The sequence below is a fragment of the Poromitra crassiceps genome, assembly GCF_964638095.1.
Source record: "Poromitra crassiceps genome assembly, chromosome: 16".
Taxonomy (NCBI): domain Eukaryota; kingdom Metazoa; phylum Chordata; class Actinopteri; order Beryciformes; family Melamphaidae; genus Poromitra; species Poromitra crassiceps.
The window spans coordinates 18,764,469-18,790,986 of NC_139645.1; the positions used below are offsets into that span (position 1 = coordinate 18,764,469).

Sequence of the window (26,518 nt, forward strand, 5' to 3'; positions counted from 1 at the left end):
AGATAACAATAAAATGAGATAAGTTTAAATTATCTCTGTAGATTTGGATCAATTGAGCAACAAATAATATCAAAATATATAAAACTAAATAAAATATAAGCCACAGTGGGTGGAATTAAATATAACACAACTGACAATTGCAAACACAACAAGCATTTGATAAGCTGGAAACTGTTTGTCCTTATGAAACCAAATATCAAAGCCTAAAACAGCTTATTGGTTACTTAAAACAATGCTTCCTTGGTCTCATCACATCATTATTAGCTCTCACATTTTGTTCACACAGTGTTAAGATACATTTATCAGTCAAATCCTACATACTGAGGTCATCATAGTTATCTACCCTGGGCCTGGGATCAATAGATATAACGAGAAACAGTCAATTAGGAAAGGGGAGGGGGCTTAAATGACACGGCCAATCAACCGGAAAGCCTCTCGTGAGTCAAACAAGTCATCACTCATGTCAATGTGAGTTTGGATCAACAGATACAGATGATGAAAACCAGCCTGGCAAAATGTGTAGAAATGTCTGCAACAGATGACAGACTGACCTGTTCTACCACTAGAACATAACAAGGCCAAGAAACATGAATGAAAAGTATGTACAATATGAAAATATTAATACATACAGTATAAAAACAAAGGAAAACATCAACACTAGAGGGCACTCTGTAGAATGCATACCTCCGCCAACCTTTCTACAGAGTTTTGTGATGTTACGTGAATCCATTTGAAATGTAGGTGTCTTTTTGTGATTGGCCACACCGTCTTTTTGCCAGTGGGCGTGCAAAGTACATGTACATGCATAATCTATGATAATAATCTAAACATAAGAAATAATCTAAATAATCTAAACAAATAAAATAGAAATCAACAAATGAAGACAATAGTAGAATATGAGAACAAAACATGAATTTAAAGTCACTAGAAGTGAGGTCTCCAGACCAAATTTCAAGCAGAAGGCCGCTCATGCATAATGCGATCACCCCCTGACGTCAGTCAAGTTCTAGTATGACGTGGTCAGTCAAAGTCCTAGTATGACGTCTGCAATGACGTCAGATATGACGTCAGTTAATTCTCATATATATAGCAAGGGTTCTACGTCACCTCTCTCTCTCTGGCTGATCATAGCAGCAGCTAGCTTCACGGCAGTCCATCTCCCCTGAAGCCGTCCTCTGAAGCGTTGTTTTGCCCCACCCACCTCCCCAGTCCGCCACCAACGAGTCTTGACTCCTGATCCCCCACGGATGGGGGATCTCCAAGCCTATGCAGATGCCCTCCTCTTGCCTCAAGAGCAGCGCCACTGGCCAATGGAGTCATGCGCCAAAGTATTTGCCATGCATGCCGATTGCTAAATAAAGTTAGTTAAATCCTACCAACTGGCCTCTCATGATTGAACTAATGATATGTATCAAACATTTGTATTTCCAGAGGTCAGCACCACAGGCAGAGAGCAGAGTCTCCAGTACCCAGCTGTCTGTCTATGAAGAGTGACCGGTCTAAAGACAATCCTCCACACTTCAGTAATGAACCTGGACCTTCAGACACAAGGTAAGAGAACTGTTATCCTATAAGCCTACCTGATGGAATATGGTTCAATGAGATTGTATTCATGAAATCAAGTTAGTAGTAAAGATATGAAGGAATACTGGAAAGAGAAAAATACAGGCTCATTGATATTTGAGTAGAAAAAAAGAGGATTATTTCATTCACTAAGAATAAGAATAAGATAACAATAAAATGAGATAAGTTTAAATTATCTCTGTAGATTTGGATCAATTGAGCAACAAATAATATCAAAATATATAAAACTAAATAAAATATAAGCCACAGTGGGTGGAATTAAATATAACACAACTGACAATTGCAAACACAACAAGCATTTGATAAGCTGGAAACTGTTTGTCCTTATGAAACCAAATATCAAAGCCTAAAACAGCTTATTGGTTACTTAAAACAATGCTTCCTTGGTCTCATCACATCATTATTAGCTCTCACATTTTGTTCACACAGTGTTAAGATACATTTATCAGTCAAATCCTACATACTGAGGTCATCATAGTTATCTACCCTGGGCCTGGGATCAATAGATTTAACGAGAAACAGTCAATTAGGAAAGGGGAGGGGGCTTAAATGACACGGCCAATCAACCGGAAAGCCTCTCGTGAGTCAAACAAGTCATCACTCATGTCAATGTGAGTTTGGATCAACAGATACAGATGATGAAAACCAGCCTGGCAAAATGTGTAGAAATGTCTGCAACAGATGACAGACTGACCTGTTCTACCACTAGAACATAACAAGGCCAAGAAACATGAATGAAAAGTATGTACAATATGAAAATATTAATACATACAGTATAAAAACAAAGGAAAACATCAACACTAGAGGGCACTCTGTAGAATGCATACCTCCGCCAACCTTTCTACAGAGTTTTGTGATGTTACGTGAATCCATTTGAAATGTAGGTGTCTTTTTGTGATTGGCCACACCGTCTTTTTGCCAGTGGGCGTGCAAAGTACATGTACATGCATAATCTATGATAATAATCTAAACATAAGAAATAATCTAAATAATCTAAACAAATAAAATAGAAATCAACAAATGAAGACAATAGTAGAATATGAGAACAAAACATGAATTTAAAGTCACTAGAAGTGAGGTCTCCAGACCAAATTTCAAGCAGAAGGCCGCTCATGCATAATGCGATCACCCCCTGACGTCAGTCAAGTTCTAGTATGACGTGGTCAGTCAAAGTCCTAGTATGACGTCTGCAATGACGTCAGATATGACGTCAGTTAATTCTCATATATATAGCAAGGGTTCTACGTCACCTCTCTCTCTCTGGCTGATCATAGCAGCAGCTAGCTTCACGGCAGTCCATCTCCCCTGAAGCCGTCCTCTGAAGCGTTGTTTTGCCCCACCCACCTCCCCAGTCCGCCACCAACGAGTCTTGACTCCTGATCCCCCACGGATGGGGGATCTCCAAGCCTATGCAGATGCCCTCCTCTTGCCTCAAGAGCAGCGCCACTGGCCAATGGAGTCATGCGCCAAAGTATTTGCCATGCATGCCGATTGCTAAATAAAGTTAGTTAAATCCTACCAACTGGCCTCTCATGATTGAACTAATGATATGTATCAAACATTTGTATTTCCAGAGGTCAGCACCACAGGCAGAGAGCAGAGTCTCCAGTACCCAGCTGTCTGTCTATGAAGAGTGACCGGTCTAAAGACAATCCTCCACACTTCAGTAATGAACCTGGACCTTCAGACACAAGGTAAGAGAACTGTTATCCCATAAGCCTACCTGATGGAATATGGTTCAATGAGATTGTATTCATGAAATCAAGTTAGTAGTAAAGATATGAAGGAATACTGGAAAGAGAAAAATACAGGCTCATTGATATTTGAGTAGAAAAAAAGACGATTATTTCATTCACTAAGAATAAGAATAAGATAACAATAAAATGAGATAAGTTTAAATTATCTCTGTAGATTTGGATCAATTGAGCAACAAATAATATCAAAATATATAAAACTAAATAAAATATAAGCCACAGTGGGTGGAATTAAATATAACACAACTGACAATTGCAAACACAACAAGCATTTGATAAGCTGGAAACTGTTTGTCCTTATGAAACCAAATATCAAAGCCTAAAACAGCTTATTGGTTACTTAAAACAATGCTTCCTTGGTCTCATCACATCATTATTAGCTCTCACATTTTGTTCACACAGTGTTAAGATACATTTATCAGTCAAGTCCTACATACTGAGGTCATCATAGTTATCTACCCTGGGCCTGGGATCAATAGATATAATGAGAAACAGTCAATTAGGAAAGGGGAGGGGGCTTAAATGACACGGCCAATCAACCGGAAAGCCTCTCGTGAGTCAAACAAGTCATCACTCATGTCAATGTGAGTTTGGATCAACAGATACAGATGATGAAAACCAGCCTGGCAAAATGTGTAGAAATGTCTGCAACAGATGACAGACTGACCTGTTCTACCACTAGAACATAACAAGGCCAAGAAACATGAATGAAAAGTATGTACAATATGAAAATATTAATACATACAGTATAAAAACAAAGGAAAACATCAACACTAGAGGGCACTCTGTAGAATGCATACCTCCGCCAACCTTTCTACAGAGTTTTGTGATGTTACGTGAATCCATTTGAAATGTAGGTGTCTTTTTGTGATTGGCCACACCGTCTTTTTGCCAGTGGGCGTGCAAAGTACATGTACATGCATAATCTATGATAATAATCTAAACATAAGAAATAATCTAAATAATCTAAACAAATAAAATAGAAATCAACAAATGAAGACAATAGTAGAATATGAGAACAAAACATGAATTTAAAGTCACTAGAAGTGAGGTCTCCAGACCAAATTTCAAGCAGAAGGCCGCTCATGCATAATGCGATCACCCCCTGACGTCAGTCAAGTTCTAGTATGACGTGGTCAGTCAAAGTCCTAGTATGACGTCTGCAATGACGTCAGATATGACGTCAGTTAATTCTCATATATATAGCAAGGGTTCTACGTCACCTCTCTCTCTCTGGCTGATCATAGCAGCAGCTAGCTTCACGGCAGTCCATCTCCCCTGAAGCCGTCCTCTGAAGCGTTGTTTTGCCCCACCCACCTCCCCAGTCCGCCACCAACGAGTCTTGACTCCTGATCCCCCACGGATGGGGGATCTCCAAGCCTATGCAGATGCCCTCCTCTTGCCTCAAGAGCAGCGCCACTGGCCAATGGAGTCATGCGCCAAAGTATTTGCCATGCATGCCGATTGCTAAATAAAGTTAGTTAAATCCTACCAACTGGCCTCTCATGATTGAACTAATGATATGTATCAAACATTTGTATTTCCAGAGGTCAGCACCACAGGCAGAGAGCAGAGTCTCCAGTACCCAGCTGTCTGTCTATGAAGAGTGACCGGTCTAAAGACAATCCTCCACACTTCAGTAATGAACCTGGACCTTCAGACACAAGGTAAGAGAACTGTTATCCCATAAGCCTACCTGATGGAATATGGTTCAATGAGATTGTATTCATGAAATCAAGTTAGTAGTAAAGATATGAAGGAATACTGGAAAGAGAAAAATACAGGCTCATTGATATTTGAGTAGAAAAAAAGACGATTATTTCATTCACTAAGAATAAGAATAAGATAACAATAAAATGAGATAAGTTTAAATTATCTCTGTAGATTTGGATCAATTGAGCAACAAATAATATCAAAATATATAAAACTAAATAAAATATAAGCCACAGTGGGTGGAATTAAATATAACACAACTGACAATTGCAAACACAACAAGCATTTGATAAGCTGGAAACTGTTTGTCCTTATGAAACCAAATATCAAAGCCTAAAACAGCTTATTGGTTACTTAAAACAATGCTTCCTTGGTCTCATCACATCATTATTAGCTCTCACATTTTGTTCACACAGTGTTAAGATACATTTATCAGTCAAATCCTACATACTGAGGTCATCATAGTTATCTACCCTGGGCCTGGGATCAATAGATTTAACGAGAAACAGTCAATTAGGAAAGGGGAGGGGGCTTAAATGACACGGCCAATCAACCGGAAAGCCTCTCGTGAGTCAAACAAGTCATCACTCATGTCAATGTGAGTTTGGATCAACAGATACAGATGATGAAAACCAGCCTGGCAAAATGTGTAGAAATGTCTGCAACAGATGACAGACTGACCTGTTCTACCACTAGAACATAACAAGGCCAAGAAACATGAATGAAAAGTATGTACAATATGAAAATATTAATACATACAGTATAAAAACAAAGGAAAACATCAACACTAGAGGGCACTCTGTAGAATGCATACCTCCGCCAACCTTTCTACAGAGTTTTGTGATGTTACGTGAATCCATTTGAAATGTAGGTGTCTTTTTGTGATTGGCCACACCGTCTTTTTGCCAGTGGGCGTGCAAAGTACATGTACATGCATAATCTATGATAATAATCTAAACATAAGAAATAATCTAAATAATCTAAACAAATAAAATAGAAATCAACAAATGAAGACAATAGTAGAATATGAGAACAAAACATGAATTTAAAGTCACTAGAAGTGAGGTCTCCAGACCAAATTTCAAGCAGAAGGCCGCTCATGCATAATGCGATCACCCCCTGACGTCAGTCAAGTTCTAGTATGACGTGGTCAGTCAAAGTCCTAGTATGACGTCTGCAATGACGTCAGATATGACGTCAGTTAATTCTCATATATATAGCAAGGGTTCTACGTCACCTCTCTCTCTCTGGCTGATCATAGCAGCAGCTAGCTTCACGGCAGTCCATCTCCCCTGAAGCCGTCCTCTGAAGCGTTGTTTTGCCCCACCCACCTCCCCAGTCCGCCACCAACGAGTCTTGACTCCTGATCCCCCACGGATGGGGGATCTCCAAGCCTATGCAGATGCCCTCCTCTTGCCTCAAGAGCAGCGCCACTGGCCAATGGAGTCATGCGCCAAAGTATTTGCCATGCATGCCGATTGCTAAATAAAGTTAGTTAAATCCTACCAACTGGCCTCTCATGATTGAACTAATGATATGTATCAAACATTTGTATTTCCAGAGGTCAGCACCACAGGCAGAGAGCAGAGTCTCCAGTACCCAGCTGTCTGTCTATGAAGAGTGACCGGTCTAAAGACAATCCTCCACACTTCAGTAATGAACCTGGACCTTCAGACACAAGGTAAGAGAACTGTTATCCCATAAGCCTACCTGATGGAATATGGTTCAATGAGATTGTATTCATGAAATCAAGTTAGTAGTAAAGATATGAAGGAATACTGGAAAGAGAAAAATACAGGCTCATTGATATTTGAGTAGAAAAAAAGAGGATTATTTCATTCACTAAGAATAAGAATAAGATAACAATAAAATGAGATAAGTTTAAATTATCTCTGTAGATTTGGATCAATTGAGCAACAAATAATATCAAAATATATAAAACTAAATAAAATATAAGCCACAGTGGGTGGAATTAAATATAACACAACTGACAATTGCAAACACAACAAGCATTTGATAAGCTGGAAACTGTTTGTCCTTATGAAACCAAATATCAAAGCCTAAAACAGCTTATTAGTTACTTAAAACAATGCTTCCTTGGTCTCATCACATCATTATTAGCTCTCACATTTTGTTCACACAGTGTTAAGATACATTTATCAGTCAAATCCTACATACTGAGGTCATCATAGTTATCTACCCTGGGCCTGGGATCAATAGATTTAACGAGAAACAGTCAATTAGGAAAGGGGAGGGGGCTTAAATGACACGGCCAATCAACCGGAAAGCCTCTCCTGAGTCAAACAAGTCATCACTCATGTCAATGTGAGTTTGGATCAACAGATACAGATGATGAAAACCAGCCTGGCAAAATGTGTAGAAATGTCTGCAACAGATGACAGACTGACCTGTTCTACCACTAGAACATAACAAGGCCAAGAAACATGAATGAAAAGTATGTACAATATGAAAATATTAATACATACAGTATGAAAACAAAGGAAAACATCAACACTAGAGGGCACTCTGTAGAATGCATACCTCCGCCAACCTTTCTACAGAGTTTTGTGATGTTACGTGAATCCATTTGAAATGTAGGTGTCTTTTTGTGATTGGCCACACCGTCTTTTTGCCAGTGGGCGTGCAAAGTACATGTACATGCATAATCTATGATAATAATCTAAACATAAGAAATAATCTAAATAATCTAAACAAATAAAATAGAAATCAACAAATGAAGACAATAGTAGAATATGAGAACAAAACATGAATTTAAAGTCACTAGAAGTGAGGTCTCCAGACCAAATTTCAAGCAGAAGCCGCTCATGCATAATGCGATCACCCCCTGACGCCAGTCATGTTCTAGTATGACGTGGTCAGTCAAAGTCCTAGTATGACGTCTGCAATGACGTCAGATATGACGTCAGTTAATTCTCATATATATAGCAAGGGTTCTACGTCACCTCTCTCTCTCTGGCTGATCATAGCAGCAGCTAGCTTCACGGCAGTCCATCTCCCCTGAAGCCGTCCTCTGAAGCGTTGTTTTGCCCCACCCACCTCCCCAGTCCGCCACCAACGAGTCTTGACTCCTGATCCCCCACGGATGGGGGATCTCCAAGCCTATGCAGATGCCCTCCTCTTGCCTCAAGAGCAGCGCCACTGGCCAATGGAATCATGCGCCAAAGTATTTGCCATGCATGCCGATTGCTAAATAAAGTTAGTTAAATCCTACCAACTGGCCTCTCATGATTGAACTAATGATATGTATCAAACATTTGTATTTCCAGAGGTCAGCACCACAGGCAGAGAGCAGAGTCTCCAGTACCCAGCTGTCTGTCTATGAAGAGTGACCGGTCTAAAGACAATCCTCCACACTTCAGTAATGAACCTGGACCTTCAGACACAAGGTAAGAGAACTGTTATCCCATAAGCCTACCTGATGGAATATGGTTCAATGAGATTGTATTCATGAAATCAAGTTAGTAGTAAAGATATGAAGGAATACTGGAAAGAGAAAAATACAGGCTCATTGATATTTGAGTAGAAAAAAAGACGATTATTTCATTCACTAAGAATAAGAATAAGATAACAATAAAATGAGATAAGTTTAAATTATCTCTGTAGATTTGGATCAATTGAGCAACAAATAATATCAAAATATATAAAACTAAATAAAATATAAGCCACAGTGGGTGGAATTAAATATAACACAACTGACAATTGCAAACACAACAAGCATTTGATAAGCTGGAAACTGTTTGTCCTTATGAAACCAAATATCAAAGCCTAACACAGCTTATTGGTTACTTAAAACAATGCTTCCTTGGTCTCATCACATCATTATTAGCTCTCACATTTTGTTCACACAGTGTTAAGATACATTTATCAGTCAAATCCTACATACTGAGGTCATCATAGTTATCTACCCTGGGCCTGGGATCAATAGATTTAACGAGAAACAGTCAATTAGGAAAGGGGAGGGGGCTTAAATGACACGGCCAATCAACCGGAAAGCCTCTCGTGAGTCAAACAAGTCATCACTCATGTCAATGTGAGTTTGGATCAACAGATACAGATGATGAAAACCAGCCTGGCAAAATGTGTAGAAATGTCTGCAACAGATGACAGACTGACCTGTTCTACCACTAGAACATAACAAGGCCAAGAAACATGAATGAAAAGTATGTACAATATGAAAATATTAATACATACAGTATAAAAACAAAGGAAAACATCAACACTAGAGGGCACTCTGTAGAATGCATACCTCCGCCAACCTTTCTACAGAGTTTTGTGATGTTACGTGAATCCATTTGAAATGTAGGTGTCTTTTTGTGATTGGCCACACCGTCTTTTTGCCAGTGGGCGTGCAAAGTACATGTACATGCATAATCTATGATAATAATCTAAACATAAGAAATAATCTAAACAAATAAAATAGAAATCAACAAATGAAGACAATAGTAGAATATGAGAACAAAACATGAATTTAAAGTCACTAGAAGTGAGGTCTCCAGACCAAATTTCAAGCAGAAGGCCGCTCATGCATAATGCGATCACCCCCTGACGTCAGTCAAGTTCTAGTATGACGTGGTCAGTCAAAGTCCTAGTATGACGTCTGCAATGACGTCAGATATGACGTCAGTTAATTCTCATATATATAGCAAGGGTTCTACGTCACCTCTCTCTCTCTGGCTGATCATAGCAGCAGCTAGCTTCACGGCAGTCCATCTCCCCTGAAGCCGTCCTCTGAAGCGTTGTTTTGCCCCACCCACCTCCCCAGTCCGCCACCAACGAGTCTTGACTCCTGATCCCCCACGGATGGGGGATCTCCAAGCCTATGCAGATGCCCTCCTCTTGCCTCAAGAGCAGCGCCACTGGCCAATGGAGTCATGCGCCAAAGTATTTGCCATGCATGCCGATTGCTAAATAAAGTTAGTTAAATCCTACCAACTGGCCTCTCATGATTGAACTAATGATATGTATCAAACATTTGTATTTCCAGAGGTCAGCACCACAGGCAGAGAGCAGAGTCTCCAGTACCCAGCTGTCTGTCTATGAAGAGTGACCGGTCTAAAGACAATCCTCCACACTTCAGTAATGAACCTGGACCTTCAGACACAAGGTAAGAGAACTGTTATCCCATAAGCCTACCTGATGGAATATGGTTCAATGAGATTGTATTCATGAAATCAAGTTAGTAGTAAAGATATGAAGGAATACTGGAAAGAGAAAAATACAGGCTCATTGATATTTGAGTAGAAAAAAAGAGGATTATTTCATTCACTAAGAATAAGAATAAGATAACAATAAAATGAGATAAGTTTAAATTATCTCTGTAGATTTGGATCAATTGAGCAACAAATAATATCAAAATATATAAAACTAAATAAAATATAAGCCACAGTGGGTGGAATTAAATATAACACAACTGACAATTGCAAACACAACAAGCATTTGATAAGCTGGAAACTGTTTGTCCTTATGAAACCAAATATCAAAGCCTAAAACAGCTTATTGGTTACTTAAAACAATGCTTCCTTGGTCTCATCACATCATTATTAGCTCTCACATTTTGTTCACACAGTGTTAAGATACATTTATCAGTCAAATCCTACATACTGAGGTCATCATAGTTATCTACCCTGGGCCTGGGATCAATAGATTTAACGAGAAACAGTCAATTAGGAAAGGGGAGGGGGCTTAAATGACACGGCCAATCAACCGGAAAGCCTCTCCTGAGTCAAACAAATCATCACTCATGTCAATGTGAGTTTGGATCAACAGATACAGATGATGAAAACCAGCCTGGCAAAATGTGTAGAAATGTCTGCAACAGATGACAGACTGACCTGTTCTACCACTAGAACATAACAAGGCCAAGAAACATGAATGAAAAGTATGTACAATATGAAAATATTAATACATACAGTATGAAAACAAAGGAAAACATCAACACTAGAGGGCACTCTGTAGAATGCATACCTCCGCCAACCTTTCTACAGAGTTTTGTGATGTTACGTGAATCCATTTGAAATGTAGGTGTCTTTTTGTGATTGGCCACACCGTCTTTTTGCCAGTGGGCGTGCAAAGTACATGTACATGCATAATCTATGATAATAATCTAAACATAAGAAATAATCTAAATAATCTAAACAAATAAAATAGAAATCAACAAATGAAGACAATAGTAGAATATGAGAACAAAACATGAATTTAAAGTCACTAGAAGTGAGGTCTCCAGACCAAATTTCAAGCAGAAGGCCGCTCATGCATAATGCGATCACACCCTGACGCCAGTCAAGTTCTAGTATGACGTGGTCAGTCAAAGTCCTAGTATGACGTCTGCAATGACGTCAGATATGACGTCAGTTAATTCTCATATATATAGCAAGGGTTCTACGTCACCTCTCTCTCTCTGGCTGATCATAGCAGCAGCTAGCTTCACGGCAGTCCATCTCCCCTGAAGCCGTCCTCTGAAGCGTTGTTTTGCCCCACCCACCTCCCCAGTCCGCCACCAACGAGTCTTGACTCCTGATCCCCCACGGATGGGGGATCTCCAAGCCTATGCAGATGCCCTCCTCTTGCCTCAAGAGCAGCGCCACTGGCCAATGGAATCATGCGCCAAAGTATTTGCCATGCATGCCGATTGCTGAATAAAGTTAGTTAAATCCTACCAACTGGCCTCTCATGATTGAACTAATGATATGTATCAAACATTTGTATTTCCAGAGGTCAGCACCACAGGCAGAGAGCAGAGTCTCCAGTACCCAGCTGTCTGTCTATGAAGAGTGACCGGTCTAAAGACAATCCTCCACACTTCAGTAATGAACCTGGACCTTCAGACACAAGGTAAGAGAACTGTTATCCCATAAGCCTACCTGATGGAATATGGTTCAATGAGATTGTATTCATGAAATCAAGTTAGTAGTAAAGATATGAAGGAATACTGGAAAGAGAAAAATACAGGCTCATTGATATTTGAGTAGAAAAAAAGACGATTATTTCATTCACTAAGAATAAGAATAAGATAACAATAAAATGAGATAAGTTTAAATTATCTCTGTAGATTTGGATCAATTGAGCAACAAATAATATCAAAATATATAAAACTAAATAAAATATAAGCCACAGTGGGTGGAATTAAATATAACACAACTGACAATTGCAAACACAACAAGCATTTGATAAGCTGGAAACTGTTTGTCCTTATGAAACCAAATATCAAAGCCTAAAACAGCTTATTGGTTACTTAAAACAATGCTTCCTTGGTCTCATCACATCATTATTAGCTCTCACATTTTGTTCACACAGTGTTAAGATACATTTATCAGTCAAATCCTACATACTGAGGTCATCATAGTTATCTACCCTGGGCCTGGGATCAATAGATTTAACGAGAAACAGTCAATTAGGAAAGGGGAGGGGGCTTAAATGACACGGCCAATCAACCGGAAAGCCTCTCGTGAGTCAAACAAGTCATCACTCATGTCAATGTGAGTTTGGATCAACAGATACAGATGATGAAAACCAGCCTGGCAAAATGTGTAGAAATGTCTGCAACAGATGACAGACTGACCTGTTCTACCACTAGAACATAACAAGGCCAAGAAACATGAATGAAAAGTATGTACAATATGAAAATATTAATACATACAGTATAAAAACAAAGGAAAACATCAACACTAGAGGGCACTCTGTAGAATGCATACCTCCGCCAACCTTTCTACAGAGTTTTGTGATGTTACGTGAATCCATTTGAAATGTAGGTGTCTTTTTGTGATTGGCCACACCGTCTTTTTGCCAGTGGGCGTGCAAAGTACATGTACATGCATAATCTATGATAATAATCTAAACATAAGAAATAATCTAAATAATCTAAACAAATAAAATAGAAATCAACAAATGAAGACAATAGTAGAATATGAGAACAAAACATGAATTTAAAGTCACTAGAAGTGAGGTCTCCAGACCAAATTTCAAGCAGAAGGCCGCTCATGCATAATGCGATCACCCCCTGACGTCAGTCAAGTTCTAGTATGACGTGGTCAGTCAAAGTCCTAGTATGACGTCTGCAATGACGTCAGATATGACGTCAGTTAATTCTCATATATATAGCAAGGGTTCTACGTCACCTCTCTCTCTCTGGCTGATCATAGCAGCAGCTAGCTTCACGGCAGTCCATCTCCCCTGAAGCCGTCCTCTGAAGCGTTGTTTTTCCCCACCCACCTCCCCAGTCCGCCACCAACGAGTCTTGACTCCTGATCCCCCACGGATGGGGGATCTCCAAGCCTATGCAGATGCCCTCCTCTTGCCTCAAGAGCAGCGCCACTGGCCAATGGAGTCATGCGCCAAAGTATTTGCCATGCATGCCGATTGCTAAATAAAGTTAGTTAAATCCTACCAACTGGCCTCTCATGATTGAACTAATGATATGTATCAAACATTTGTATTTCCAGAGGTCAGCACCACAGGCAGAGAGCAGAGTCTCCAGTACCCAGCTGTCTGTCTATGAAGAGTGACCGATCTAAAGACAATCCTCCACACTTCAGTAATGAACCTGGACCTTCAGACACAAGGTAAGAGAACTGTTATCCCATAAGCCTACCTGATGGAATATGGTTCAATGAGATTGTATTCATGAAATCAAGTTAGTAGTAAAGATATGAAGGAATACTGGAAAGAGAAAAATACAGGCTCATTGATATTTGAGTAGAAAAAAAGAGGATTATTTCATTCACTAAGAATAAGAATAAGATAACAATAAAATGAGATAAGTTTAAATTATCTCTGTAGATTTGGATCAATTGAGCAACAAATAATATCAAAATATATAAAACTAAATAAAATATAAGCCACAGTGGGTGGAATTAAATATAACACAACTGACAATTGCAAACACAACAAGCATTTGATAAGCTGGAAACTGTTTGTCCTTATGAAACCAAATATCAAAGCCTAAAACAGCTTATTGGTTACTTAAAACAATGCTTCCTTGGTCTCATCACATCATTATTAGCTCTCACATTTTGTTCACAGTGTTAAGATACATTTATCAGTCAAATCCTACATACTGAGGTCATCATAGTTATCTACCCTGGGCCTGGGATCAATAGATTTAACGAGAAACAGTCAATTAGGAAAGGGGAGGGGGCTTAAATGACACGGCCAATCAACCGGAAAGCCTCTCGTGAGTCAAACAAGTCATCACTCATGTCAATGTGAGTTTGGATCAACAGATACAGATGATGAAAACCAGCCTGGCAAAATGTGTAGAAATGTCTGCAACAGATGACAGACTGACCTGTTCTACCACTAGAACATAACAAGGCCAAGAAACATGAATGAAAAGTATGTACAATATGAAAGTATTAATACATACAGTATGAAAACAAAGGAAAACATATAAACACTAGAGGGCGCTCTGTAGAGTGCATACCTCCGCCAACCTTTCTACAGACTTTTGTGATGTTACGTGAATCCATTTGAAATGTAGGTGCCTTTTTGTGATTGGCCACACCCCCTTTTTGCCAGTGGGCGTGCAAAGTACAGGTACATGCATAATCTATGATAATAATCTAATTAAAAAAAAAAAAATAATAATAATCTTTGGAACTATGGCACTTGGCACTTTTATGTCTGTCTACTGTTTATTGTCTGTTGCTTTTTAAAATTGAGTGACTCTCCCTGCAACCAAATCTACCTATGGGTACAAATAAAGTAACCTTGACCTTGACCTTGACTTAGAGATGTGACTGATCCAATATCAGTATGGGCTGCCGATACTGACGTAATTCACAAATCTGATATCAGACTGACGATGCTGACCCTTAGCCCCGCCCTCCTCCCAGAGTTGCTCAAATTCCCTCATCCTGCTAGCCCCGCCTTAAAAGCCACAACAGCTCACTGCTGGCCACACGCATAAGACACGCCCACAGGAAATGGTTTAAACACCAAAACCTCCCATCATTGTTGAAAAGCCAATTTTCAGTCATACAGTGTTTGACATGTAAACACAGACAGTGGTTGATACTGTAGATGTAATGTAATGGAACTCTACCATCGTATCTACCCTAACTGCTGTGATCAATGTCTGTGCCCTGCTAACACTATCTGTAGTCAGAGGTTATCAAGAATGGAACTTATTTATTTACCAATGACTGACAGACACTGTCTGTGTTCTGTAACAAATGTCATCAGTGTTGATGTAATAGGACTGTGTGTTGGAGCTGAACATTCATTAATGATAATTACATGAAACAAACAGAAAAACTGTTACAATGTTGCATTCATCCATGATCACCACAGTGACATGTATCCATGATGGGTATGCAATGTTGACTCCACTGATTAAACTACAACTATGACAACATATACATGTGAAAATAAACTTTACATGTGATGGCAGCACGGTGCTGTCTGAGCATCTATAAAGATAGTATGGGCAAAATATTTTAATAGTTTTACAATTTGAACAAGAGATAGTTATTTTGAACTTTTGTTCAAATTATAATTTTTTAGTTAGATCTTCATCTGATCAGTCATAATAAATTGCCTTCATCCCTACAGAATGAGGAAGAGGAGTCTAGGTGTTGTGAAGCAGCAGCTGTCCTGCTGTGCATTGTGTCATTGGGTCCTGAGGGATCCAGTCTCTACCAGCTGTGGACACAGGTTCTGCAGACCGTGCATCACCTCATACTGGGCCCAGTCCGGTTCATCAGGAGACTCCGCCTGTCCCCAGTGTAGAAAAAGGTCCAGAACAAGATCCGGACTGCAGACACCCAGTCAAACCAGCATTGCACAATGTAAGACTGCCGTTCTGTCTACTGTTGTCACCATTTCTAAAACCAGGAAACAACAGCATATCTGTTAAACACTTGTTTAATCTTTCTTCTCTTCCAGCGGACAGCGTTTTGCAGGAGGTTTTAGACGTTCATAAGATCAGTCTGATAATGAGATGTGACTTTGTGACAGAAGGAACAGCTGAAGCAGGAATTGGAACTCCCCTCAATAGGATCTACATTGCACTCTACATCACAGTGGGACAGAGTGAAGAGGTTAATACCCAACATGAGGTGTGGCAGCTGGAGACAGCATCCAAGATGGAGACTCTCCATGACACTCAGATCAAGTGCCACGACATCTTTAAACCCTTACCTGACCAAGAGACACACATCAGAGTAGTTCTGACGAATGGTGTTGCTGGAATTGGTAAAACCTTCTCGGTGCAGAAGTTCACTCTGGACTGGGCAGAGGGCGTGGAAAATCAAGACGTCATTCTTGTGATTCCGCTTTCGTTCCGGGAGCTGAACTTGATCAGAGATGAGCAGTACAGTCTTCTCATGCTGCTCCATGTTTTCCATCCAACCTTACAGAGGGTCACAGCAGAGAAGCTCTCTGTCTGTAAAGTTGTGTTCATCTTTGATGGCCTGGATGAAAGCAGACTTCCATTGGATTTCCACAACAATGAGGTTGTGTCTGATGTCACACAGGTATCATCAGTAGATGTGCTGTTGACAAACCTCATCAAAGGGAATCTGCTTCCCTTGGCTCTCCTCTGGATAACTTCCAGACCTGCAGCAGCCAATCAGATCCCTCCTACATGTGTAGACAGGGTGACAGAGGTACGAGGGTTCACTGACCCCCAGAAGGAGGAGTACTTCAGGAGGAGATCCACTGATGAGGAGCTGTCCAGCAGAATCATCTCACACATAAAGGCATCCAGGACCCTCCACATCATGTGCCACATCCCAGTCTTCTGTTGGATCACTGGTACAGTTCTGGAGCACATGTTGACTACAGACCAGAGAGGAGAGCTGCCCAAGACCCTGACTGAGATGTACTCACACTTCCTGCTGGTTCAGACAGAGAGGAAGAAGCAGAAGTATGATGAGAGCCATGAGATGAGTCAACAGCAGCTGATGGAGACTGACAGGGATGTTCTTCTGAAGCTGGGGAAGCTGGCGTTTGATCATCTGCAGACAGGCAACCTCCTGTTCTACCAAGAAGAGCTGGAGGAGTGTGGTCTTGATGTCAGTGAGGCCATGGTGTTCTCAGGTGTGTGCACAGAGATCTTCAAAAGAGAGTGTGTGCTCTTCCAGAAGACGGTCTACTGCTTTGTTCATCTGAGCATCCAGGAGTTTCTTGCTGCAGTCTACATGTTCCACTGTTACACAAACAGGGCAGAGAACGTACTGAGCACATTCCTGGGAGAAGACTGGCATAAATGTGATCAATCCCAATCCCTTGATGCCTTCCTGAAGAAAGCCTTGGTCAAAGCCCTGAAGAGTAAAAATGGCCACCTGGACCTTTTTGTCCGCTTCCTTCATGGCCTCTCACTGGAGTCTAACCAGAGTCTCTTAGGAGGTCTGTTGGGTCAGACAGAGAGCAGTCCAGACAGCATCCAGAGAGCCATCAGCCACCTGAAGAAGACCAATAATTCCAATATATCTCCTGACAGAAGCATCAACATCTTCCACTGTTTGATGGAGATGAACCACCACTCAGTACAACAGGAGATGCAAAAGTTCCTGGAGTCAAAGAACAAGTCAAAGAAGAAACTCTCTATGGTCCACTGCTCAGCTCTGGCCTACATGCTGCAGATGTCAGAGGAGGTTCTAGATGTGTTCGACCCGAACGCGTACAACACATCAAAGGAGGGACGAAGCAGACTGTTCCCAGCTGTGAGGAACTGCAGAGAGGCTCGGTTAGTCCAGATGTAGGGCCCTATCTTTGCAAAAGCGGTAATTTATCGTTTGCGCTTGTTTAACGCTGCGTGCAATGCAAATTGGGGGCGTGGGCAAGCGCATGCCTGTTATAATTGTACTGGACATATAGTGCCACATGCCAAACTAGGTGTTTGAGCGCAAACATGTGGGGATTACTTTGCGCTAAGAGCTTTTAAAAGCACCTCTTACACGTTAAATACCCCGTTGCGCTTGAGTGCATCTCCATGCAGCGCAGCACAGTGCAGAGTAAAATTATTTTTGGATATGTCATTAGGCACAGCCTTACCTCGCCAGGACATCAAATTCTGCTGCTAAAATTGGGTATTAGCAGATAATTCAGTGAGGCAATCAACTAACTCACTGAGAAACTTTTATCACATCGCCAAGATGGAATTGAGAAAACATGTTGGACAATGGACATAGGCTATTGACCTTCATAACCCGGAGGGTTGATGGCACTACAGACGATCTGTCAATAAGCTCTCTCCATCTCTCTGTCCTCGGCACGAGTGAGTCCACTCTATTACGCATGGAGAGAATTACAGCATATTGCATGCCTCGCGCAAACAGCGATTGCGAGACGGGAATCAGATTGGTTTTATTAATGTAACGCCCAGGCATTGCCTGGCCACACCCTTGAATAGTGGCTAGTAGTAATAGTCGCCCAAATCCTGCTTGCGCAGGCATTTTGGGGCGCAGATGATTTTGGCACATCTCTAATTTGCGCCTGCGACACGTGCCGTGATCGTTTCCGCATCCCCGCTGAGAATTGCATCCCCAACATATTTCGGGGCTGTTTTAACTTAGAAATCAGGGAGGTCACGTCTATACCCAATTATATCACTTTTAAACAGTTACATTTCTTTATAAATCATTACAATTATGCTCCCATGAGGTGGGGATGCATTTAGCTGCTGCCGAGCGGGGCTGCAAAACTCAGCATAACACCTGGACAAAATGCGCAAGGCAGACCGATATCTTCCCTGCCGTAAGGCACGCGCAAACAGGTGCGCAAGCGCAAATGGGGGATATCGCCTGTACCAAGATAGGGCCCGTAGTCTCCTAAAAACGGACACGTTGGCTCCCACAATTTGCAAATGCTCCCACCTAGCAGTCTTTACTTTATGCAGGAAGAAAGTTGGTCAAAACACAAAGTGAAACTTGGTCAGGCCATCAGGCGGGACCATCAGAGTCCAATAGTTCCCAACGGATATAAGGCGGGTACATCCGCTGGAAGCAGATATATGGGTCGGTGTAAATTATTTATTTTTGTTAAAGGTCACTTTGAATGATTTTAACAAATAATAATGTAACTTTGATTAAAAAACAAAGAAAAAAAACAAATAATGTAGAAAACTCTAAGGTTAGGACCGTAACATGAAATGCACAGAAACAAGTATCAAATTTGCAACATAAATGGTTTATTGCTCAAAAATGTAAAAAAAGAGGAACGAGGACGCTCTACTGACAGGGAAATCTGGTCCAGCAGGCCGCCGCCTTCACTATTACCTGATGTTAACCCCTCAGTCGGCACTGCTGTTCTCCAACACAACAGGTAGCGCCTCGTTCCTGCAACACACAAAGAAAGAAACATGATTTAGAAATAAAGACCAAAATGCACAAAGAAAAACAATTGAATGAAACAAGGTGTAAGTGCGCGGATGAGAGGGTACAGGTCTCACACTCCAGTACCACTCCGTCGCCATGTTGGAATGAGTCCCCTATATAGGCAGACAGACATGGCTGCTATCCAATCAGCAACTGTAGCATGTAATCAGTCCACTCAAATCTCCAACCAGCTGCACCTGGGAAAGACTGAGCCAAAGACACTGTCGACAACAAGATAAACACCCGCAACCAGGAAGTATGTCACAGAAATAGCTAAAGACGAGGAAAATGGACCGGACTCTCAGTCCATTGACGAGTCTACATATAAACTATATGAATCACAAAGAAAAGAAGAAAAACAAACGACACAGTCATAACAAAAACAAAGACTTTAAATTCGGGATGGTTTATTTTGGGACGGTTCTGGGACGATGATGAAAAAAGTTAGTGTCGAGCCCTGGGCTGAACGCTTAATACAAACAAGCCAAGGAGCGCAGCCAGGAATTAAAGGATAAGGCCAGTGTTTTCAATGCATTGTTAATCATCAAAAGATTCTATGAAAATAACAAAAATCAACAATAATTTTGTTATGCCAATAAATCTCGTCCATGTAGCCTGTGCCCAATGAAGCCATGTGTTTAATTGGAGCAAATGACTTCCGCGTTGATGGCTAAAAATGGTACATGGAAAGTAACGAGAGTAAAGCATTGTTGATTTTGTTATTTTCATAGGATTTGTTGATGGTAAGCAGTGTATTAAAAACACCTTGGGCCCTATCTTCGTACAGGCACTATCCCCTAATAGCGCTTGCACACCTGTTTGCGCGTGCCTTAAAGCAGGGAAGATTGCAGTCCGCTGTCCAGGTGTTATGCCGAGTGTAAAAAAAAGCATCCCCACCTCACGGGAGCATAATTGTAATGATTTATACAGAAATATAACTGTTTAAAAGTGATAAAATTGTCTGTTAGATGTGACCTCCCTGATTTCTAAGTTAAAACAGCCCCGAAATATGTTGGGGATGCAATTCTCACCAGGGATGCGAAACGTTCACGGCACGTATCGCCAGTGTTGGGAAGTAACGAGTTACTAGTTACTCGTTACTGTAATAATATTACTTTTTCCAAGTAACGAGTAGTGTAACGAATTACTATAGAATATAAGTAATAATATTACAGTTACTTCAAGATAAACGAGCTCGTTACGTTAGTCGTTACATCTTTTGTTGAGTCCATTCTGCGATGCCACTGCGCTCAAAACGACACGCAGTCGGCATTCACTGATCACAAGCAGCATGGCTTTAACGTTCCAAAACAAGGTGACGTCACCGCAGAGCCCATTCTGAGCACCAGGCAACAGGCAGGCAGGCACACCTCCCTCTCTGTCCTGCCGAGCCGAGGAGGAAAATCCGTGGCTGCGGATATATTCCCATGACTTTGTTTTTGTCGGGAAGAAAGGTGACACGATTGAACATCAAAGTCAAATGTAAACGGTGTCCAGGACAGGTAAGCTACTAACACTCTTTCCACTGTGAAAAACACGACCTCAAACTTCCTAACGTTAACGTTACGAGACGAGAGGACAGCACAACAGAAACCGGAAAACTGTTGAAATACAGAGATAACGTAAAAACTCACAAGCTGGTGGACATCAAACATTGCTGTTATTATTGTCAGGTTAATGTTAATGTTGCAAAGCTAACGTTATTTGTGACACAAACTTGTTAAGCAAAGATGTAGCCTATACGTATTGAGTTTGCATTGGCAGTGCATACTGCATTCTATAAAACAGAAGCTGTTAAGATTGCATCTTGTCAGTCATCACTTTGAGCCAGGTGTGCTCTTCATCAAGCATCTCTGTAGGAAGCTGTGCTCTGGCAAAGCGATTAGTTTAAATGGAACGGCACATAATAGACCTAGTTCACACATTCGCACCGCAAAGTCTGCATTTTGAAGAGAAAATCGCTTTGGGCCTTTTTCACAACGGCCATTTGTGTCTAGAAGACAGAGTATACACAGGTGCAACCAACTAACTAATTAAGGCTCCAGCACTGGAACACCTAAATGGACTGGAAGTTGGAAGCCCTAATTAACATCTTGGTGCACCTGTGTTACCTCCTGCCTTTTAGACACAAAATCGCTGCAGTGAAAAAGGCCTATTGCCATTTGTGTGGAATGTAACGGAAAAGTAATATAACGAGTATCTAACGAATTACTTTTGGCATGGAGTAATAAGTAAAGTAATAATATTACTTTTGAAAATAGTAACGAGTAATATGTAATATATTACTTTTTTAGTAATGAGTGCCCAACACTGCGTGTCGCAGGCGCAAATTAGAGCCGTGCCAATCATCTGCGCACCAAAATTCACGGGTGCGGCCAGGCAATGCTGGGCATTACGTCAATCAAAACCAATCAGATTCCCGTCTCGCAATGGCTGTTTGCGCGAGGCATGCAATATGCTGTAATTCTCTCCATGTGTCATAGAGTGTACTCACTCGTGCAAGGACAGAGAGAGATGGAGAGAGCTTATTGACAGATCGTCTGTGGTGCCAACGACCCTCCGGGTTATGAAGGTAAATAGCCTATGTCCATTGTCCAACAAGTTTTCTCAATTCATTTCCCTCTTTGCGATGTGATAAAAGTTTCTCAGTGAGTTATAGTTGATTGCCTCACTGAATTATCTGCTAATACCCAATTTTAGCAGCATAATTTGATGTCCTGGCGTGGCAAGGCTGTGCGTAATGACATATCCAAAAGGAATTTTACTTTGCACTGCGCTGCGCTGCACGGAAATTAGTGCGCTCCCACCGCAGCGAGGTATTTAGCGCGTAAGAGGTCCTTTTCAAAGCTCTTAGCACAAAGTAATTGCGCGCTGCTGACGATAGGGATAATGCCATCTATCCCCACATTTTACCGCTGAAACGCCTGCTTTGGCATGTGGCACGCCTATGCCCAGTACAATTATAACAGGCATGTGCTTGTGCCCGCCCCCAATTTGCATTGCACACGGCGTTAAACGAGCGCAAACGCTAAATTTGCGCTTTTGGGAAGATAGGGCCCCACGTCCTTTAAGAGGCTGTGGTTAAAACATTTTGGAAAACTACATTTTATCACAACAGACAGCAATATTTTCCTGTGGACAGTGTTATTGTTGTGTTAATATACATGAGTGTCATGTTAATCCTGTGTTGTTTTAGCACAATTTAAAATGAACTGCCTGTGAAGCTTAGGCTAAAATCTGTATATAATAAAAAAAAAACACACATTTTACAGAATTGCATCATGTACATTCTGTTGTGCTTTGCTTTGTGATATTACATGTTTATCACTTTTATTATGAAGTAGTAGTAGTATGCTGTGTATGTTTTGATGTGGGCTTAGTCTCAACTCTGCTTTCATACAACTAATCTTACATTAAATCTGTGATCACAGACTTTCTGGCTGTGAACTCTCAGAGACTCACTGTGAAGTCCTGGCCTCAGCTCTGAAGTCCAACCCCTCCCCTCTGAGAGAGCTCGACCTGAGTAAGAACCGGCTGCGAGATTCAGTTGTGAAGCTTCTGTCTGCTGGACTGGAGAGTCCACACTGTAGACTGGAGACTCTCAGGTAAGATTTTGATTTACAGTTTTTCTAATTTATTTGACACATTTCTCCAAACTAAGGTATGTACTCTCAAAACAGTGTATCTCAGGTCAGTATTCCTGACTCTGTAAAGGTTGACCTGCAAGTTTTACATCAGGTTTTGAGACTTTTATTCTGATCAAACGTCATAGGAAAAATCACTGTGACATCACAACAACAACAAAGTACTTCCTGGTGCCACTGCAGCAGAAACTAGTATGAAATAAAGCTGAAACGCTGTGGCAAACAACCATTAATATCTCAAAAACTATACATTTTTTCCCTCAAAAGGTTGTGCCTTCTGCCAGGTCGCCATTGTAAATAAGAATTTGTTCTTAATGACTTACTTGGTTAAATAAAGGTTAAATAAAAAATAAAATAAAAATCACATCACATACTACTGTATAGTTTGACATGGTGAGTGAGAGCAGAAGTAGGTTAAGGGTCTGATGTGTATGTAGTGTGAGTGTTATGTATGTAGTTGTGTATGTTGTGTAAAGTGTCACAGTTTTAAAATGTGTGAATTCCGTAAAAAGGACACTCAAGGCAGACTGCATAGGGTCCCACTACAAAGGTTGAAAAAAGTATCAACTTAAACTGTGATTTCTAAAACAGTACAAGAGATAAATTAAATCTGAATTAAGGTGATAGAGTCCTATATGTGGTGACTTGTTTAAAGTTTGACTAGAGTGTCTATCTTAAAGTATGAAGGAGTAGGTAGAGTTCAAAGAGGGTGTGGTTTCACCATGAACTGCTGTTTAAAATGAATGGCAGTTACACCCGGAAGTATAGCCAATCTGTTTGTTTACAAACATGCTGATTCATCTATAAACAGCAATTAACCTCAAACCTCATGCTTTGATATCTTATTTAGATTGCTGCACCTCTCTATATTTGCATTCATTAATCTGTTTACGTGCGTTGTGTGACTGAAATGATCAAATAATAATATTTCCTTATCTTTTCATCTCCATTAAGGCTGAGTGACTGTAATCTGTCAGAGAGAAGCTGTGAAGCTCTGGCCTCAGTTCTCAGCTCCCAGTCCTCCAGTCTGAGAGAGCTGGACCTGAGTAAGACTCGCTTACAGGACTCTGGAGTGAAGCTGGTCTCTGTTGGACTAGAGAGTCCACACTGTAGACTGGAAACTCTCAGGTCAGTATTACTGATACTGTTCAACAGACCACCATTTAAATGTGGCTTTACATGCACATTAATATCAGTGAAAATACCTGACCTCTGTATTTTCCTGCTGATGTGAGTTTTGAAAGCAGCTGAGATACCAACATTGATCACATCTAGTTTCTATCCTGTGCTAGAATATTGCATCATCTCCTCTCTTTACTGCATCTGTTGTTGAAACCTAAAGTAAAGGATTTATCACATTCTGTCACACATTGAGTCCAGAACTGAAATGAAAACACAAACCAGATCAGCTATACTTCACTGTCACATCTCCAGCTGCTTCAGAATAGAGCAACTAGGATTTGAACCAGTGCTACAGGGAGTGAAATCATCAGAGCCTAGATGCCATACTGAACTCTGTATCTATATTTGCATTCATTAATCTGTTTACGTGAGTTGTGTGACTGAAATGATAACATCATATTGCCTTATCTTTTCATATCCATTAAGGCTGAGTGACTGTAATCTGTCAGAGAGAAGCTGTGAAGCTCTGGCCTCAGTTCTCAGCTCCCAGTCCTCCAGTCTGAGAGAGCTGGACCTGAGTAAGAATGACTTACAGGACTCTGGAGTGAAGCTGGTCTCTGTTGGACTAGAGAGTCCACACTGTAGACTGGAAACTCTCAGGTCAGTATTACTGATACTGTTCAACAGACCACTATTTAAATCATGCACATTAATATCAGTGAAAATACCTGACCTCTGTATTTTCCTGCTGATGTGAGTTTTGAAAGCAGCTGAGATACCAACATTTATCACATCTAGTTTCTATCCTGTGCTAGAATATCATCTCCTCTCTTTACTGCCTCAGTTGTTGAAACCTAAAGTAAAGGACTTGTAAAGGACGAGCCCATCGGCTAACCACAGTGAAAACATGAGACTGTCATCTCCCTGTCTCCTCTCCAGCCCAAAAAAGAAGGAGCTAGGAGCCTCCATCTCCCTGAGCATGGAGAACCTAGCCCTCACAAGCGCCCCCTTTGTTCGCTCCTGCAGGAACCCACCCAAGTCCCTGTGCAGCTCAGCCAGGTTGTGGTGCAGCCCCTCTTCCTCCACAGTGCAGACTGCCCCCCTCAGCCCCTCTTCCTCCACAGTGCAGACTGCCCCCCTCAGCCCCTCCTCCCCCACACTCCAGACTGCCCCCCTCAGCCCCTCCTCCCCCACAGTGCAGACTGCCCCCCTCAGCCCCTCCTCCCCCACAGTGCAGACTGCCCCCCTCAGCCCCTCCTCCTCCACAGTGCAGACTGCCCCCCTCAGCTCCTCCTCCTCCACAGTGCAGACTGCCCCCCTCTCCAGCTGGTTCAGAATAGAGCAACTAGGATTTGAACCAGTGCTACAGGAAGTGACATCATCAGAGCCTAGATGCCATACTGAACTCTGTATCTATATTTGCATTAATTAATAATCTGTTTACGTGAGTTGTGTGACTGAAATGATAAAATCATATTTCCTTATCTTTTCATATCCATTAAGGCTGAGTGACTGTAAGCTGTCAGAGAGAAGCTGTGAAGCTCTGGCCTCAGTTCTCAGCTCCCAGTCCTCCAGTCTGAGAGAGCTGGACCTGAGTAACAATGACTTACAGGACTCTGGAGTGAAGCTGGTCTCTGTTGGACTAGAGAGTCCACACTGTAGACTGGAAACTCTCAGGTCAGTATTACTGATACTGTTCAACAGACCACCATTTAAATGTGGCTTTATGCACATTAATATCAGTGAAAATACCTGACCTCTGTATTTTCCTGCTGATGTGAGTTTTGAAAGCAGCTGAGATACCAACATTGATCACATCTAGTTTCTATCCTGTGCTAGAATATTGCATCATCTCCTCTCTTTACTGCATCTGTTGTTGAAACCTAAAGTAAAGGACTTGTAAAGGACGAGCCCATCGGCTAACCGCGGTGGAAACATGTGACTGTCATCGCCCTGTCTCCTCTCCAGCCCAAAACAGAAGGAGCTAGGAGCCTCCATCTCCCTGAGCATGGAGAACCTAGCCCTCACAAGCGCCCCCTTTGCTCGCTCCTGCAGGAACCCACCCAAGTCCCTGCACAGCTCAGCGAGGTTGTGCTGCAGCCCCGGTCTATCCTGACAAACCAGCTCCTCCTCCACTTCCATAATGCTACTCTCCAGCCCACTTAACAGCCTTCTAACCTCTGCTGTGGACAAAGCAGTGTACTGCAGGCACAAGTGTCTCATATGAGCCTTACCAGCTAGTCAAACTCCCTCTTCTTCTCTCTCCACAGAGACAGAGACTTCTTATATGATATTAGCCTGGGCCAAGTGATGATCTGAAAAGCTAGCTGTAGCTATGCTAGCCTTCACTAGCCTGTTGCTGTGC

General features: G+C 41.4%; 1 protein-coding gene across 1 annotated transcript; it reads left to right on the forward strand.

Annotated features, from left to right (window-relative positions):
• Window positions 1–10,812: 10,812 nt before the first annotated feature.
• LOC310791490 (protein NLRC3-like) lies at window positions 10,813–26,269 on the forward strand (the record flags this gene model as incomplete). Its single annotated transcript, XM_083653169.1, has 11 exons — window positions 10,813–10,820; window positions 11,784–11,903; window positions 13,511–13,630; window positions 15,621–15,856; window positions 15,954–17,757; window positions 22,819–22,992; window positions 23,068–23,077; window positions 23,993–24,159; window positions 24,640–24,813; window positions 25,657–25,830; window positions 26,122–26,269. 11 exons carry the CDS (start codon window positions 10,813–10,815, stop codon window positions 26,267–26,269), a joined length of 3,135 nt encoding a protein of 1,044 aa, XP_083509295.1.
• Between the last annotated feature and the right edge of the window lie 249 nt (window positions 26,270–26,518).